This window comes from Falco rusticolus, chromosome 7, assembly GCF_015220075.1.
Source record: "Falco rusticolus isolate bFalRus1 chromosome 7, bFalRus1.pri, whole genome shotgun sequence".
NCBI lineage: Eukaryota > Metazoa > Chordata > Aves > Falconiformes > Falconidae > Falco > Falco rusticolus.
This window is the reverse complement of record NC_051193.1, coordinates 31463838-31482769: the sequence shown is the minus strand read 5'-3', so window position 1 is coordinate 31482769 and position 18932 is coordinate 31463838. Positions and strand designations below refer to the sequence as shown.

General features: G+C 45.4%; 1 protein-coding gene across 1 annotated transcript in view; it reads left to right on the top strand.

The window, feature by feature from the left end:
- The window catches only part of PRKCH (protein kinase C eta), a 121436-nt gene that overhangs the window by 62928 nt on the left and 39576 nt on the right, over positions 1-18932 (top strand). Inside the window, exon 10 of the mRNA XM_037395085.1 lies at positions 10112-10266. Within this exon, the coding sequence (XP_037250982.1) occupies positions 10112-10266 (155 nt within the window). The remainder of the gene's footprint in view (positions 1-10111; positions 10267-18932) is intronic.

The window sequence follows — 18932 nt, the reverse complement described above, 5'->3', positions numbered from 1 at the left end:
CTCTGTGAGGTCTTCCTTGCTCACCATGTCTCTGTTTTTTTATTATTTGTTTCTTGTAATTGAAAGCCTTGCCTTGGAAACTTTGCACCTTGCCTAAGCCATTTACCTCTGCTTTTTCTAGGGCCTTAAAATCATCCTTTAGTGTCAGAGAGGATTATGCTCCTGCTCCAGTAATCTCTGAGTTGCTGACAGGTGCTGGGACCTGCAGATAATTGTGGTTCCTGTGTTAGGGGTCAGAAGCACCAAAAAATGCTTGTTTCCGTTTACCTGACACTGGTGTCACGCAACACCTCAACAATACTGTCCTGGATCGGGTGAAAGAGGCTATATGTATAAATAGCAAAGTCAGTAATTTAATCCTGGGGAATGTGGATCCTGGAATGTTTTAATTAAAATGAGTTTGCAGTAAGTAGGTCCTGTTGTCTTTGAGGTTTAGGAACCATCCTTCCTGCACAGGTGGTTTGCTTTTAAATCCTTTTTGTCTCCACTTGTATGCATGAGAATGAAAAGGGTTGGGGGAGATCAGCTTCCCATGCAGATAGTGTCAAAGAGCGTTTGGGTTTTACATTTATTGCCCTTATCCGTTTTCTCATGACTACAGAGTGCTTTCAGGGGACTGACCCCCAGGCAGTGCTGTTTCCAGCACTGTCCCCACTAGCCTGATCGTTATATGGATTTGCTTTCCTGTGGCTCTGCTGACAGTTGCTGAGGCACAGAGCCTGCCCGTGTTGTTCCAAAAATAGTGAGACATGAGAACTTGGCAGAGGGACATGATTTTCTGTAACGAGCATCCTTCTGAGATAATAGCTAGCAGGGGTGCTATTGAAGCCAGTAGGGACTGGCCCAGGAACTCTAGGGCAGCATAATCATTGAACTGGTCCCATTTTACGAGGTCAGCCTGCTGTCCAGCACGCAGCTTTGCGCTCCCTTTACAAGCTGTGGGCTGATGTCATGCTCTCAACATGGAAGGGGAAGGTTTCTGCACGTCTCTGCTGGCTCTTGGAGCACTGAAACAGCTCTCCCAGGGTCAGGCTGGGCATCATGTCAGGGATCACCAAGGTGTTTAGAGAGATGAGCCTGTATTTCACCTCCCTAGAAGTGTTAGAGCTAACCTGGAGCCCTTGATGGGGGCATAATTTCCAAGTGGGGGCCTACCAGCAAAAGTGGTGGGACTGAGCAGTGGCAGCTGGCTGGCTGCTCACCCACCTGTTGGTCCCCAGATGCCACAAGAGAGGTCTAGGTGCCCTTCTATGTCCAAGGGACATGTCCTCAGTCATGGTCCCTCCAGGGGATACCCAGCATCAGCCTGGTTGTCCGCCACCCCCTCCACTTGAGCTTGCCGTGGTGGAGGCGAGGAAGGCTGGAAGGGCAGTGGCAGCCTTCCCAGGCCTCTGGTTAGATGAACAAGTCTCCTAACACAGGCCTTGCAGCATGCTGGTGGGTGGTGAGGAAGCAACAAGGCCTCTTTGGCGTTCTCCCTGAAAGGTGCTGAGAGGGAGCCCCTTGGGAGCAGGGAGGACAGCTTTGGTCATCACCCAGGCTCTAAACCCCCAGCCTTCCCCCTCTGGCATGTTGGGGAGCCAGGGCTCCAGATGTGCATACACCCGACAGCTGAGTGTACTTCTTGGATGCTTTGCTGCAACCATTGAGACTTTTTCTGCTGTTCTAGAGCATTGAGACCATTTCTAGCCCCAAGCCGCTGTGCTGGAAGACCAGCGCATGCTTCAGTTTTGTTGCTGCCGGTCAAAATCAAGTGAAGATGTTGATGGGGACATCCTGGTTTTAGGCCTGGCGTTTTCCAAAAAGCTCGGCGCAGTCCAGCATGCCTTCTGGCCGTAAGCACAGGCACCCCGCTGGGGGCTTGCTGCAGAGCCCTTCTGAAGTCAGGCATGGAGGAGCTTAGGTTGAGCTTGGGGCAGTGAGCTGGGCTTGCGGGGGGGCTGTTGGACAGGGAGGGGCAAGGGGATTTCTTCTCTCCGGTGTGGCTTCTGCGTGCAGCGTGTGTGCCACGGTGCCCTCGCATTGGCTTTGTGACCAGAGGGGCAGTCGGTTTCTGCCTTTCTGCTCCTGACCTGTCTAGCACCAAATAAAGGCAGACGGGTCAAAACTGTCTTTCTGTGGTTTTACGGTGTTGACATCCACCAAAACCCCATGACCTCTTTGCTGGCATGCTGGCCCAAGTTGCCACTAGACCAGATGTGTGAGGTCTCCAAAGCTGGTCTGAAAGGCTTGGCTTCCTCTGACGTGCATGGTAACACCTCGTGGTGGTCTCTTCATTGCAGGAACATGGGGTTGGGTGGGGTTTTTTTGTAGGCAGAGTGGTTTTGCTCGCAGAAGATGAAACAAGGTCAGACTGACGTTTCTGATTTTATCTGTGAACTTTCCTGCGTGTCCATACTTAGGCTGAACATAGAGGTGATATGAGCTGAAGTGAAAACATGAACTTGAAGGCTTAGTTGCCATCATGGTGGTGTAGCTCCCAAGCGTAACCTTCCCACCTCTGGTTGTTGAAAGGCTTTGGATACTTGCATTTTTATCGAGCTGAGAAAATGCCTGTTTCCATCTGCAGTGGCTTATGGGAGAGATTGTAACTTAGACAAATTACCAAGTTTAGTGCAGTGGTAGCTGAAGGAGATGCTGTTATCTATGGTTAGCCACAGTACTTGAAACTAATAAATTTCTTTGGCCTGAAAACCAAGGAATTTGCAGCATAAAAAGGGGTCAAAATGGCAGCAACTCTCAAGCAACCTGAGTGAGCAGGTGCCAGTCAGTATTGAGGAGGAGGGGTATTAAAAAAAAAAGGCAGTTGAAGCTCAGAGAAGAGGTAACTAGCTGAGGTGTGACCCAGTGGTGCTTTAGGTTTCGGTCTCTTTCAATGTGGGTTGCTTTCCAGGTGACGTCTAAGGTGAGAGGATGGATGTACAAAGCCCTCACAGCAAGCTGTTTCCAAGCGGCCTTTGGGTGTTTTGGTACCCTTAATTTTCCAGAAGACCTTTGGCTGAACTTGTGGAGGTCTCTAGCCTTCCCTGGCACAGTCTGAGGCCAGCAGATGTTGCTTGCAGAGTTCATTATTTTTAAAAACAGGCCAGGGCTGTCTCAGGTTGCTCACTCCAGATTGAAAACACCATTTCCAGTAGCATTTTTTCTGAACTGAGGGCTGTAAAAAGAGCATGATCTCTACAGAGCTGTTATTTTCTGAGACACCGTAATATCAGCAGCCAGCTGAGGGGTGCAGATGTCCTATAAATCTTTGCTTAAATGGGCGATGTCTATAGCTTGATACATTCTAGTTTCTTGTTCCTCAATTTATTCCCATCTAAGTTCAGCCAGCCCTTTGCTTTTTGGCCTCCCAGGTGGGAAGGAGTGTTTATGTAGTTTTCTATGCCATTTTAAAGGTCTGGAGGGTAAAATTTAATTTTTTTTTTCTTTCAATTTGTTTTGTTGTTGGTTTCTTTTTTTGATATTTTGTTTTAATGGTGGCCAAGCTGGCTTTTTTTAAAATAATTATTCTTTTAAAATTGGGATTATACAAGCATTTTTTTTGTACATGATTTAATCGATTGACCTAGTGTCTGAGATATTTCCACCCCACACACCCCCCAGTTGGGGTTTTTGTTTTGTTTCTAATGGAACAGATAGAAACAAACGAAAGTGATAAAAATCATTCTTCTGCATGTATGTTGAACAGACCAGGTTGGGTGGGGCTTTGAGCAACCTGGTCTAGTGGAAGGTGTCCCTGCCCGTGGCAGGGGACTTGGAACTGGGTGATCTTTAAGGTCCCTTCCAACCCAAACCATGCTACGATTCTGGTGAAAAGTTCCTAGTCAAAAGCTGAGCTAGTCATGTAGTCCTGCTGTGAATTAGACCGCCTTGAGGGGAGGGGTTGAGGAGGAAGGATGCACGTATGGTTCACTTGCATATCCCAAAGGATGCATTGTTCCAGAAAAATGAGTGAATTTGCGTGTTACAAGAACTCTCCAGCGTGAGCTTGAAATTTCAGCCTCACAGTTAACAGGGGCAGAAAACTGGAGGATGTAGTTTGATTCGTGATTTTTTTTTTTTTTTTTTTTTTTTTTCCCCTGGAAAGGGGGGGGAACCCACAACTCCCATCAGCTCGTCCTGAGTTGTGGTTGTCGTTGTTCAGCTCTTCTGGAATAAGCTCAGCGTTAATACTGTGCTGTGCACGCATGCGCGCGGGAGGCAGCCTTTACCCCAAGGGACCCCGCAGAGTTTATTTATGCAAATGGCAAGAGCAAATTTGTTATTCTCCAGGCGATGTTTATGTACCTTGCTGCTGGGGTGTAGGAAAGCCTGCGTTATGGCCACTATCAGCAGTGTCAGGTAGCGGAGTGCAGTTGTGAGTGATAACTGCCCTGTTCCCGTAGCTGCGACAATGGCGCTGGTGGCTCTTTGTTAAAGTAGCTAAAAATGAGCCTGGTGTGGGGAATTAACCTGTGCTTCTCACAAGTGTTCTCTCCAGCTGCCCAGACTGGAGCAGATGCCACATTTATCTCAAATCCTTTCTGAGTTTGCTTAATTTTCATAGGAACTTAATTTTCAGTTCACCCCTCCTTCTAGCTAAAAAAAAAGAAAAAAAAAAACCAACCAACAACCCCCAAACCCAAAACCAGCAGAAGAAACCTTCTCTTTCTCAGCCTTTTGCATGTGGCACAGAGTGATCTCCCCTGTCTTGATAACCCCAGGGCTTATGTGCCATCTGTGGCACGCTCCTTTGCCGTGGCTTGATTTCTCCTAGGCAGAAGTGGTTTCTGCAGTGTACTGGCATGTACGCAGAGAGGTAAAACAGCTAATAAAGCACCAAAGATCACCTAGCAGATAGCTATAAAACCTGCCGCCTTTCTGCCATCGCCTTGCTGTCTGGGAGTCTTGGGCCACGGTGGGGAGTGGAGCAGCAGCAGGTCCCCTGGCAGTTGTTGCTGCAGCTGGGTTTAAGAAGCGTCGCCCTCATTTGCATGTAATTCCAGCTGAGCAAACATGGAGTGGAGGTGCTTCTCCTCTGCTTGATGTAGTTATTCTGATTTGAAATCAAAGGATCAAATCTTCACCTAGTGTCAGTCAGTGTCTTGCTCCATCGCAGCCAGGTGAGTGTGGCTGTGGCACTGTTCAGAAATTTTGGGCTGAGCCCATGCAGCTCTCGTGCACACATGTACATGCAAAGGTCATTTCAGCCATCCCCTCTTGGTGAGCCCATTCGTATGACACCTGCAATCCTCTGGTTTTGAAGCACTGCTGTTGTATAACCCTCTGAACACCCTGTGCCCACCTCTAAACCTTTTAAGTGGGAGCAGCAGCAATCTGCAAGGATGTGGCACTGCCTAGGTTGAAGGGCTGGGTATGGAGGGGAGGCATTTCAGAGCAGCATCTGAGTGTAGTTCATGGTTGTGTTACTCCTACGAAGATAAATATTGAGAAATAAACGTCTTTATTATTCCTCCTTCCGGTTCTGTGCTTTGCAGTGCCTTGACCCAGATACAGATGGCCACTTGCACTGCTGGGGGCATTGGACATGTGGCTTTCCCAAGGCCAGTACTGACTTATTTGCATGCTCCCAGCAAGACCCGAGGCAGATTGCTTTGTGTGGGGGTTGTGGACCACGAAGGGAGAACAGGAACATTGGGAGTGCTGAGGGAGCCTGCCAGCTCTTGTAATAATTTGCTTGCAAGCTCTTAAGCCCTGCTACTCTTTTTTGGAAACAATACACTTTTTCTGGGAAGCAGTGACACAGCTGTCTCCAACAGAGATAATTTTGAGTGCCTGCCTTCTGCTCTGGAAAGCATAAACTGCCGAAACAGTGAAAAAGTACTGTTTTCTTGGGGAAGTCCTTTGGCTTGAGTGAAATCAGCTTGAGCCCAAAGCTGATTTTCTAAGAAGTTGTGTGCATGAATTATTTCCAAAAAGATAAAGTGAAAATGTGCAAATTCCTGAATTCCTTAACCAGGCTGTTTTTTGTTTTGGGGTTGTTGTTGGTTGGTTGGGGGGTTTTGGGTTGTTTTTTGTTGGTTTTTGTTTGGTGTTTTTTTTTTTTTGGGGGGGGGGGGGGCGGCGACACTGCTCTAAACCACATTTAACCAAGTCTCTATATCCTCCAGATGTTGCTTTATATGCCACCTGTCAGCTGATGGGGAGGCTTGGATGCAGTTGCTGCTGGGATGTGTCCTTGGTGGGGCAGCTCAGATAGGGAAGGGAACTTTGCTATTATCATCTTCCATGTCTCCACATAGGAAACACTCGTCTTTCCCTATCTCTTCCTTCCAGGCTGCCTGAACCAGGGCAATGGTCCTGCCCTGCCCAATTTACTTAGCGTGAAAGCCTGTGATCAGAGATAAGGCTCTCATCCTGTTCAGAGATCTTTGGTCTTGTGTGGGTTGCACATGGGCATCAGCTGTGACTTTTAACTAGAAGCAGGTAGAAGTTAGCCATCACACTGGCCTTCTTTGGGCATGGGGAAGGAAAGGATACTCTTTTAATAAAAAAAAAAAAATCCAGTTTTTTTTTTTCCTGCGATGATGAAGAGGAGAGGTATGAGGATTCAAAGCATCTTGCTTGTAGAGCTGGTGGGGACAAAGGGCTAAAGTGATGTTTGAGTTGGATTTCAGTGGGTGCTTGTGTTTGCAAAGGGCAGTGATCGCTTTGTAGATTGACCCACCCAGCAGCTTTTGCTGTCCAGGACTCTTTTCAAGCCCAACCAAAACCCGCCAAGGCAACAAAATGAAGTGGGTATGTGTAGTTGCTGTCACGCACTGTCCTTAGGACATAGTATCCGCTTCCAATAGCCCCTGCCCTGCTAATCAGCAAATGAATAGGAATGGCAAATTGCAATTTAAACAAATAAATTGAAAAAAGAAACCCAAACATTTCTTTTGCACTGAAATTGCCAGGGCTAATCTCTAGATACAGGCCAGCCTTGAAATGAACCCAACTGATCCCATGGGCTTTGTTTTCCTCCAAGTGTTTCTTTATAGTCTACAGGAACAATTGCTTGGTGGCTTTACGCATCTCGATCCCAGTCCAGAACTGGTGCAACGTGATTTCCTCATGTGGCTGCCACTGCTGCAAAGGCTTTCGCGTCACTGTTTCCTGTTGACTCAAATGCTCCTTTTCTTACTTTTGCCGATGTCAAACAGAGATAGCAGATCAGGGGAGACTTCTGAGCAGTGCAGCACAGAAAAATAGAAATGTGGCAATTTCAGCATTAAGCCCTGTCAAAAAACACTCCAGCTTCCAACTCTTCCTAATTCCTGCTCGTAGTCCCCAAGAAAGGAGGCACATAACTCTTAAGTTAGGTTCAATCTGCAAGTGCCTGAACTATCTGCTGTTTCAAGATTTCTTTTTCCTGGCCCTTTTTTAAGCTGTTTATTCACTCTTACCTTGCCTGCTGGAAATGGCCTTTTTTTTCCCCTCCATCATAAAATACCACTGTTTGTTTTATTTCTCAGTGATTCCTGGGAGAGTGGTTGGTCTTTATGGTTTGGCAAGCAAGTTTTAAGAGTAAAAATGGAAGACCTTGCCTGGTTCTTAGGTGCTGTTCCCCAAAGGGTGGTCCTTACTGCTGATTTTTCTGATACTTGTTGCCAGGCATGTAGCAGGCCAATGCACAAACACTGTATTATTACCGAGTTGGTTTACCTATCCTGCTCTTTTGTTCAGCAGCCCTGTGGGATTTCTAAGTGTTAGAAAGCTGCACAGACAATTAGCTGGACCTCTTTATAAAAAATAATAAGTTTGAGTAGTCCAAAGTTCTGTATTTATGCTTGACCTGTGAAATGAGACTGTGGGTGGAGGTGATTTGATAGATGTTAACACTTGTGAACACATGCACAATACTTGCTAACTTTGAAGTTAGTCTGAAGCAAGAGCTGTTTGTAGCAAAAACCTGCTAGTGCCATGACAGCAGTGATGTGAATTTAAAACTGGCTGTTTTGGTGCTCACTTGAACATTTAAGAAAGAAGTAGTATCTTCCTTTAAGCATCATACTACAGACAAGTACCTCCAAAAGTCTGAGAGGGGCTGTGAAGTTTTGCCTGCACTGGAGAAGCAGGACATGCATGTTTTAAGATAGGAAGACTTAACTTTGTTTCCTTGAAGCTCACCTCTGAGGAAAGAGTAAAAAAACACATGCATGTTCACCTGACTGTATGCATGTTTGTACAAGCGTATGTATTACTTACATAAATACACACACACACATCCATTGTCAGATTGCTGAAAAATTAAATTACATCCTGTTGGAGATCAGGCAAGAGGGATTTCTTTTTTAAGTACGGGCTTGAAGAGATGCCTGGACAAGCTTGGCTAGATAAGCACGTGTAATGTGGAGAGATCAGTGAGGAAGGAGGTGGGAAAGAATAACAAGGAGATGGAAAAGGTGACCTGACTGGCAAGGCAGAGGCGATGTGTGTGCTGCAGCTGCAGGAAGGGTTGCTGAACAGGTAGGCACAGCATAGCCCATCAGTTTAACCAACTGCAGCGAAGACGTGACGTTAGAGATCTGATGTGGGCTGAAGAGCCAAGGTTGCTGGTGGGTTTGCATAGTTTCTGCTGCTCTGGCTTAGACTGCTGCCATAGCCGAGCCAGCTTGGATATCTTTCAGCAGCCTTATAATGAACAACGCTACATTGTTTCACTCTGTCTTTATGTGGACTGGAGATGGCACTTAACACACGGTCTTGGCGCTACATGCTGTAGTATTGGGAGACTGCTGGGAACACATCTATCTTAGCTTCTGGAAGGAGCTGTTGAGCAGAGCTCAGGACGGTGATGAGAAGCAAGCTGACACAAGCCGTTTGCTTTCCTGCTCATGTCTGGGGAGGAACGCAAGGATTCCTAGTTGCTTTTCTTCTGCTCTGTGCATCTCAAGATGTTAATACCAGTAGTCATTTCGAGCTGGCTGGCTGCCAGAAAGTGGAGTATAACAATGTTTATCCTCTTAAACTTAGAGAGGATTTAAAAGTAGCTTGTAGATAATTAACATCGGACCTGGGAAGGAGCTTGTGGGGAAAGAAGGGCAAATAGTACCATTAAAAGGCTTGACTGGTCTCAACTGAATTGTTTGCCTGTTTTCCAGTTTGCTTGTTCCTGTTACTCAGAGGAAAACTGAAACAATCAGTACTGAATGTCCTGAAAGAATTACATGGGGAAATTTTTGAACCAGACTGCAACAATTCTAGGGTTTAGTTTTGTGGCAGGTCACTGTGTCCTTCCTGCCACAATTAAGGGAGCACCCCTTCTGCATGCACTAAACCCATACCCAGACTGTTGGGCATGCAGCTTAAGCAAGGCCTCCATGTCTGTAGACTTTTGCAAAAGCCAGAACAAAGACACACACACACACCCCTCAGAGACCAGCAGCCATGATTAATGAGCTGAACTGCATTTCTGCCCAGCAGAAACATTGGTTTGTACTTTGTCCTTACCAGTTCCTTCATCACCCAGAGGTGTCTGCAGGTTAATTAGAGGAGTGCTGAAATTTGAGGGCCCAAAAAGGCAGCTGCCCTGCAAAGTGTATGGCAGGAAATCCCATTCTGGAAAACAATGCACATTCCCCAGAAAAAGTGTTGGGATACCCTTGAGACAACATCATCATGTGCCACTGTGGCAAAGCTGCAGTCTGTGAGATGTCTGGTTATGCACATTACGTTGTGGAGCATCTTTCCCCAGAGATCTGAGGTGTGTAGTAGAGAGCAGGTGACTTTTTGCAGATTTCTCTTGTGCCCACTCAGCTCAGAGTGCTGTTGAAGGGGTATCATCCTTACCGGTTCAGGCTAAGGACAGTTCAGGAAACCCAACAGGAGCTGGTCAGTGAGGAGCACACACCTACTGATATGCCCAATCTGCATGTGAACAGGATTTAATTTAATGACTGGGGGAAAAATCTTTGGGAGGAGTGCAGGGCAAGGAGATACTAATGGACCTTCTTGGTATTGACTTAATCTTTCCTGAAAAAATCAGGGTGTTTTTTTCCCCCCAATGTCTCGTGGGTATTTAATCTGTTTTTGTTTGGGAGATAATAGTTGTACTTACATTTTTCTGAGCCTGACAGAGGAGATGATTAATGCTGTTCGTATCTGTTGTGTTTGTGTGTGTGTGAAGGATCGCCTGTTCTTTGTGATGGAGTTCGTAAATGGCGGGGACTTGATGTTCCATATTCAGAAGTCGCGTCGCTTCGATGAAGATCGGGCCCGGTTCTATGCTGCAGAAATTATTTCAGCCCTTATGTTTCTCCATGAAAGAGGCATCATTTATCGGTGAGCTCTGCATTCATTCCTTCTCTTGGTCTGAACCCCATGGCTGAGATGATAGCTTGAGTTTTCTGCTTGGATAAATAACTGTCACTTGCTGCCCACCAGGAAAAAGTTGTCAGCTGGGGTAATAGTACCTCTGCTTTGCCACTGCACATTGTCCAAGGTGCACCAGCTTCCAGGAAGGAGTGAAATTTCTGGCTGCAGTACTGACTACAGGGAGGGCCTTCCTACGATGTCTGTGCAAGCACATAGAAGAACAGGTTTTCCTTCCAAGGCACAGTGGCTAGATTTTGCGTTAGTGTTAATTCATGCAGCTGGTTTATATCAGCCCCAAAACTGCCCCTTGCCTGCACCTCAGGTGCCTGTGTGGCTGCTGACCGACAGAAGCCTCTGCTGTGGGTCTGCTCTGTGCCGTAGAGCACATGTCAAACTGATAACAAAGGGGCAGGCACTAAGTGAAACCTTCCTGGGTTTTCTGGGAGGTAAATGCAAGGAGCTGTTGCTCTTGCCACTGTGTGCCTTGATATTTAAAGGCTAATATGTGCCGGTTACACCAAAGCCTCCTTATTTCCCTGCATTAGCTACAGGCCTGTGTTTTAAACCCTATCTGTTTGACATACCTACCCAGTGCCACTCAGCTCAGCCACTAAAAGTCTTTTCAATTCCTGCCGTGATCCTACAGCAGGAGTTTTTCCTTCCTGCCCATGTTGGGCATCTTTGTGTTTGCGGCAGGATCAGAGCGTCAGTGCCTCCCTGCGTCAGCCTCCGCTCCCAGGTCTTAAGGCTGTTCTCAGGAAGCTATTTCTCATACGCAGCTCTCTTTTTATTTCTTCTTTATTATTATTCTGTACTCAGGGGGGTAGTTTGAATATATTTTTTCCCCCTTCTGTACTGTCAAAGTGCTCCCATATCAGCTGAAGCATCAAGGCATATACCAGCTAGCATGGATCAGACAGCCAGTCTGCTTTGCAGAGGTCTCCCTGGCCAAGACGACCATTTGACCAGCATCTTCCCATGTATACCAGGGGCAGAGCAAGACCTCTTCTGGGGTGAAACAGGACAGATGAGCAGGGAGATGTTGGCACTGAGACAGTCTGGTTATGCAGAAAGATTTCTTTTTGACATGCTTTGCAGAACACTTCTGGCATCCTCTTGCCCAGAGCACTGGAAAGGAGGAACAGTCAGTTGTTTTCTTTGGAATACTGTTACTTGGGTTCCAACAGCAAAGCATGCATATTTGGGTATGGTCTGCAGCAGCCCTGCTCAGTCCTACTTCTGGTATGCCAGCACTGCAAAGAATAATGTCAGCTCTCTCATTTTGCTGCTTGGTTACAGTTGTACAGCTGGGACCCACAACTGGATCCAGGATGAGACCAGTTCCAACCCAGTCACACTCTGTTAGTGCCATTTCAGACTGTGGGTTGGGCCAAATGCCACTTGGTTTGGGGCTTTGCATGGTTTAACGCAGGCAGTGCAGTCCTGTGTTTAGTAGTGCATCCTTCTATATCAGATAAACCCAGGTTTGAACACACTAAAACCAGAATAAGTGAGGACTAAAGTTGCCAAAGGGCCAGAGGCTGGGTGGGGGACTCTTTCCTATCTTGATGGTGAGATGATAGGATAAATCAAGTAAAAGCCACTTCTCTTTCTCTTCCTAGCTTGAGCTCCAGTAAGAAATAGATGGTCAGGTGAGGACAGAGAATGTTAAATTATTTTTAAGTATGAGATCATATGATACATGTGGTACGGTGAAATAGAGAAGGAGTGTCATTTTAATATTCTCCGGGACCTGAGAGTATGAAAATTACTAGCAATGTATATCATATGTATCAAGCTTCTAAAGCATGGTGATTGTCTGCATAGACTAGCAAATCTACTTATTCTACAGCTGGATTTCAGTCTAGAATCATAGAATCTTAGAATCACTTAGGCTGGAAAAGGCATTTAAGATCATCAAGTCAACTGTAAGTCTAATTCCTCCCTTGTGAATAATGCCAGCCACTGAAGAGAGACCCTGCCAGATAATTACGCAAATGACATTATCCTTAAAATAGTGACATCCAGTAGTTATTGTCAATCATTCAGCAGCAAAACTGCATCTGTGCATAATGTAATGCTACTGTGCTTGCAGCCTGCCCTGTCCCCTCCAGCCTGCTGCCTGTCACAGGGCAGGGGTAATCCATCCCTTTGGATTCTGGCACTCTCCAAGTGCTGCCGTAATTCGTGATAGAAACTGGAGGAGTAACTGAAAAGCTCCTTGAACAACTGCACAGGCTTTGATCTTGTTGAGAAACTGGTTGAGCCATGGAGTCAGGTAGCTTCAGCTGCATGGGGCAGATTTGCAGGGGGGTGACTTTTTTAAAAAAACTTAGGGTGATTCCATTCTGGAAGATGTAAGAGGAGAGCTGCTGGCTGCAGCTGTACTGAACTGAGGTTGCTTCTGTTGGGTCATGAGCAGCAGGCTCCTGGAGGGAGTCTGCAGGATGGTAGGAGGTACTCGGAAGGGAACCACTGCACTTGTGTAGGAGAGTTTGGAGATTTTATGATCAGAATGAGAGTGCTTGCTTAGGAAGCTGGGAGCAGCAGGGAGAGACACCAGGAAAAGCCTGACCAGAAAGTGTTTGGCCACAGGCTTGTCAATGTGCCTCTTCTTTCTGGATTCCCAGGGTCAACAGAGTAAGAGAGTTGCTGGCCTAAAATACCTTGGGTCATTTATTTTTATTGTGGGTTAAGCTTAAACATAATACTACGTGTTTTTCCTTGCCCCCTTCAAGATTAAGCAGTTCACGAGAGAGTCTGCATTTACCAACACAATGAGTATTCTCCTGGTAAGTCAAGTTGGTTTTGCCACAGGTGCTGCCAAAACTGGGTCTTCTCTCCTTTGAAATGCCAGAGAGGCTTGAGAGCCAGCACTGATAGTTCATCAAGAAGGAGCTGAAATGTGTCACTTTGGTGTGAGATGACAATGCTGGTAATGGCTAAAATCAGGCATTTGGTTGATTCCTTTTTCAGCCACACATATGCAGTTTGAAATAGCCATAGTGAAGTGTTTCTTCAAGTGCTTCTGTGAGTCTGTGAGAATGGAGTTCCTGAGGCAGATGGTGTATTTTGGTTATATGTGACTTTTTAATGTTAAAACCAGGCTTACTGCTGGATTGGTGCTCTCATAGGATGGTTTTCATGATGCAACTAAAATTTTCAGTGAGTTTGCTCCTTACTTCGAGGAAACTGCTTTTTGTTACTAATCCCTGACCAAAATAGAAGTCCCATAAATGTAGGTATGTGTATTTGGGGCTTTCTAAAAGAGCTTTCAGTTCCATGGATTTTTTTTTTTTTCATTTGCAACACTGCAAAGGAGACATGGCTTTCTGACCTTATTGAGGAAACATCTCTGTCTTTCCCTAAGCTGAGGTTTAGCTGTCAATACAGCAACGCCTATTCATAGTTGCTTCCTGAAAAAAATGGCAACAAGTACAGTGTGGTTCCTTATCCCATCATACAGAGGAATTAATCCAGCCGTGAAAACAAGCTTTTCAACATGTCACATCATAGCGTATTGTGCACTCCTAACCACAGAGGAATAGGACAAGGACGTATTTAGGATCAGCTCATGCTGGATGTTGCCAGGAAAAGGTTAGGCAGTAATCAAGGCTATTGTAGATAAAATCTTTGCTCACAGGGCAGTATCTTGCACAGCTGCTTTCTTCAAGCTTACTTCTAAAGGAAAACAGTGCTGGGTCCTGTTGCAGGTAGGTAGGTTGGTGTGCGATTTTTATCTAAAGACTGTTAGGTGCTATTTTTCTTGAGGCAGCACTTCCCAACTTTCACTTTCCAGTTCAGCAGTTCCCAGGGTTGGCTTCTGTGTGTGCTGGAAACAAAACAAAACAAAACAGCAGGCACACCTGAGCAGTGGCTTACTCAATGCAAGTGAGCTAGTCTGCTCATAAGTATTCTAAAGACCAAAAAGGTAGTAAATGATCATAAGAGTTTATTTTAAAAGCAGGACTTTTCCTTCCATGTAGCATTACTGTAAGAATGGCTGGTCTGCCCTGCTCCCCTCAAAGTCAAACCTTTGCATAGGTTGATGTACAGCTTTGCTAGTGGAAGGGTCCAGTAGCGAAGGTCACCTACATGGTGTCCCACAACAGAGGCATCATACCTGTGTATTGAGGTCAGATGCAAATGTTTTCTTTAGTTGTTGTAGGCTTGGTGGTTTGGTTTTCTCTGCAGGAGGGGGCTGAGGGGTTTGCCCTGCAGACTTTTTCAGTTCCAGAAAGATAATGGCCTTTTACAGGTGACATGAAGCAATCAACCCAACCTAATGGCATGGTCTTGATTTTTATGACAAACCTTCTTTCTCTCCCTCTGCAAATGTGTCTCACTGGTAGGATGCATGGGCTGAGATGGTCACTTTTCAGAACATGTCGCTGCTACCTGCAGAGGCAATACAACATGCAGTATATATGGTGACATACCTGAACTATATCTGGAAGCAGAGGCAGAGCGTCACCTTTGCACCCTGCACTTTAATGCTGGTTTTGCCAGCCCTAGATATGGAGTTGGATAGCAGAGCCACCTGCGTGCCCCAGCTCACTGCTTGGCACGGCACAGTGGCAGATGCATCGTTAAGGGTATAGGGAGGCATGTAGGTCATGTAGCTGACCAAGAGCCAGAGGAGCCAAAAGGCTGGGCTACAGACCTTGAGAGGACTAGCTGTTGGCTGGCTGAAGAAAAACCTTGTTTTTATCCTGAGGGCTCATGCTAGTTAGCTTATTCCACTGCCTTTGTGTCTGTATTGCTATTTCTAATGGCCCTTCTAGAGATGCGAAGGGTCTGCATGTGCTTCATCCTGGCTCTGAATGTGGGATGGTGTGCACAGAGTCCCCATGCTTTGATGTGGCACCAGCCACCATTAAGTTGGTCCCCCGTGACTTGATTGTGTTTAATAGGATGCGTGGTCCCTTTGGAAGGCATAAGATAATTATACAGCTATCCAGATGAGAACATGGTCTTGCCTTGGGGCTGAATACTAGCTCTTGGGGAAGGTAAGAGAGGCTTACTAACAGGAATTGTTTTACTTTCCTGTGTGTTACCAGAAAGCATCATGTTCATGTGTGTGGTACTCCTTATGACAGGGAAAAGCTCTGTCTCCTCTGGGATCTGGAAAGATTGCTGTATAGTGGCCAGGTCTCTGAAATCATCACCTTTCCCTAGTGTAGGAGACCCATCAGGTCTGCAGCTGTGCGTCTCATGACTGTTGGCTTTTATAGGGAATGAGTTTTTTGCAACAGGTTAATTCCCTGCCAATTCAAACAATAAGCCTGTGACACTTGAAGGAAGGTTTACATAAGCCTTTTACGGAGACCAGTTTTGCTGGAAAGACTCCTATTAACTGAAACAACACTAAAGTTTCTTTCAGCAAAATCAATTAAAAATTACATGCTGAAAACAGAAGCTGAATGCCTTTCCTAATTACATACAGCCACTGTTAACAGAGCAACTCTTACTAGTGTGCTGTTTTGCTTTTTCCATGGGTCAAGGCATTGTAGACACGGGATTCCTCATGTTCTCTCTCTGTTGTTTTTTCGGGGGGAGTTTTTGGCAGCTGGTGATTTTGTTTATTCTCATCTTATGCCCTTTCTGACATCTGGAACCAGATCTTGTTTCCCCTGAAGTCAAGGGCCTTTCCCCAGGGAGGTAAATTAGCAGTCAAACTGGATCTGTGACTGATACCAGCAGTGCCCTGCAAGGCAAACGGGCTGGCTGGGGGCCTAGCCAGGGATTACCATTGGTTTGCTCAGGTGCTATGCATAGCTTTGTTTTCTTTGCAAATAAGGATAAATCTTTTGTTTAATGAGGTGTTTTTAAGCTTTTCCGAAAGTTTTTGCTTGTGGTACAGTAGATGCATCTGTAGGCAGTGTGCTGTGTTTGATGCCTCCCTCCTCCCCAGCCTGAGTCAGCTGCACGTGGGCAGAGGCATGTTGTTTGCATTGGGAGGAGGTGGTGGGACAGAGCTCAGCCAGTGTCCAGGGGGCTGTGACCCCGGCTCCATTGAGGGCCACAACCTCAGCTGTGGGATCTGGTCCCTACCGCTTCCAGGAGAGCTCCTAGACTTGGTGCTTTGCTAGATTGGGGCCCTGAGGATGAGAGTAGATGTATGTAAGCAGAACAACATGAAGGGTGTGCTGCGTTATGAGAACAGCGGAAATAATGAAATATAAGCAGATTTTACAGTGAACGAGTCAAGCAAATCAGCTAAAAGCAGTGAATTGGCACAGAATAGCATACCAACAGCCCCGTCCCTGCAACAACTGCTTAGTGCAGCAGAGAAATTTTCATGCCAGAGTCTGGAAATACTTTGTTCAGCTTTAGGAAATATAAAGGAATGTCTTTTAGGGTCAAGAGTGTAGTAATGTCTGTGGCTATCTTATCTGACAGTCAACAGCTCATGTAGACTGATCTGTGCTTCTAGACAGCATGTCTTCCACATTGTTTTCCACTCAAACGTGGTTGCTGCCTGCTTGCAAGCTGGGCTCTTTTACAGCCTCTGGCAGGCAGTGTTTAAAGCGTTGTTTCTCTGCACTTGATCAAACGGAAAGTGCAGAGAAAAAACCTCAGCCTCTCACGTTTCCATGTCATGTTTAATCAGTCACTGTGCGGGACAGTTTAGTCCTGATTTACAGTTATGCTTACGAAGAGAAGTCCTGTTTTGAGATCCACATATCAGATCTCTGTGCCCCATTGACTCTACTGTATATAGTCTGTGAACTTCAATGCAACTTTCCACATGACTAAGGACTACTGAATAGCCTACAGAAGTTATTGGCTCTGCTAGTGTCTACTTTTCCTTTACGGTTATTTAAAGGGACTGATCTGAAACCTGCAAACCCTGCACATAACGAGTTTGTATAAATCATTAAAACCCAGAGCTCGAAGGGGTTTCAAGAGTTTGTCTAGTTCATCCACCTGCCCCAAGGCTGAATAACCTTTACCTAAATCTCTTGTACTTTCACTCTTCTCCTTTGGGGTAGTTGTTAACATTTGCGTGTAATAACTTGTGTACTACGCTTACAGGCACTGACGCATTTACTGAATGTTTGAAATGAGTGAACGGTGTTAGCTGGGAATTCTGGTACTGGTACGATAAAAAAAAAAAGCAATATTGCTCACATGTGGAGAGGGTAAGTGATTAGATGTGACTTGTGTTCTGTCATTCTTTTTTGTGACAAGTACATCCTTATGAAGGCATTTCACAATTAAAAAGCACACAGATGTAATTTAAGGAATAGCTACATGTAACGATTACAGACAGGTTCTTAAAGAAAGGAGCCCAGAATTAGACTCAGTCTTTATTAAGTCCCAGAGCACCTGAGAATATTTAGGTTAGAATTTCTGAAACCAAGGCACTTTTTTCTACAAAAAGACTGTTCTTCTTGCCCTCTTCATTCCTTTTTAAAGGTGTGAAGGTCATGAGAAGGAGCAAAAATAAAAATCGGAATAAATTTTAAAATGTTACATAAAATTTATTTTTTAAAACTGCCCCGAAATATTATTGCTACCTTTTTAGCCAGAACTGCTTACCTGACTTTTAACATGTCCCCTGATATCAAGGGCATTCAGACCTATGATTTTAAGGACCTAATTTTGAAAACTTTTTCTCTGACATCTCCAGAATTGCCCAGCATTAATCCAATCATTTTATTCATCTTTGTACCCACCTTGAATTGAGAGAGCTTTAAATATTAATGTCAGAGAAGATGACCCCTGAGTTAGCATTAGGGAGGCTGATATATATAGCTGTGGAAAAGGTCTCTGTCAACCTTAATAAATGTTTTGTGCAATTTTTTAAAACAAAGATTATGCCAAAGAATGCTGTTGCATCTGCTCCCTCCGACTTGCTGAAATGGAAGATTTCTTGCAACATGACAAGTTGTAGTGGGTGAAGCTACTATATATGTAAGGGAGACAATGAGAAAAATCAGTATTGTTGACATACTTGGCCTGCAGCAACTGCCATAGCTATCCAGGGATAATTTGTCTCTTTTAGCTGTAGCAAGATCAGTGCCTGGAGTTTCCTTTGTCAATAATCTCAATGTTTAGATCTTGGTCTTTATGTCAGTGAGCATGTAGGTACTCTGGTTTTCTGCAGAGTAATTTTGTAAAGTCACCCAGCAATTTTTAATATCAATGGTGCATCACTGTAACACCTTGTCTTTAGCTCCTAGTTCAGAGTCATCAGGTGCCTGTGATGATACAGAAATTAAAAATGATAACACAGTAGAAAATCTCAACTATTACATGGCAACACTGCAGTAGTAGTTGTCTGGTTTAGAATTCAGAATTTCCATGGGAGAAAACTCCTATCTTCTGCCAGTGGTACCCTGGGCAGGACAGCGGGCACAGCTTTGCTTCTGCCCTCTGTGTGCCAGCCAAGCTGCTTGTAGTTAGCAGCTGCTGCTGCGGGCCAGGCTGCAGATTGCGAAGCCTGTTCCCATGGAGCAAGGGGAAAGCATTGCTCATCATTTGGCCTCTGAGTCATAACACCTTTGCTGTTAATAGGATCGAGAACCTCTCCTTTTATGAGGTGGTGCCTAAAGGCACAATTTAGTCTCAGAATTGTATTACCCCGATTATTATTCCGCTAAAGCAGGTGGCGGTATTCCAGCTGA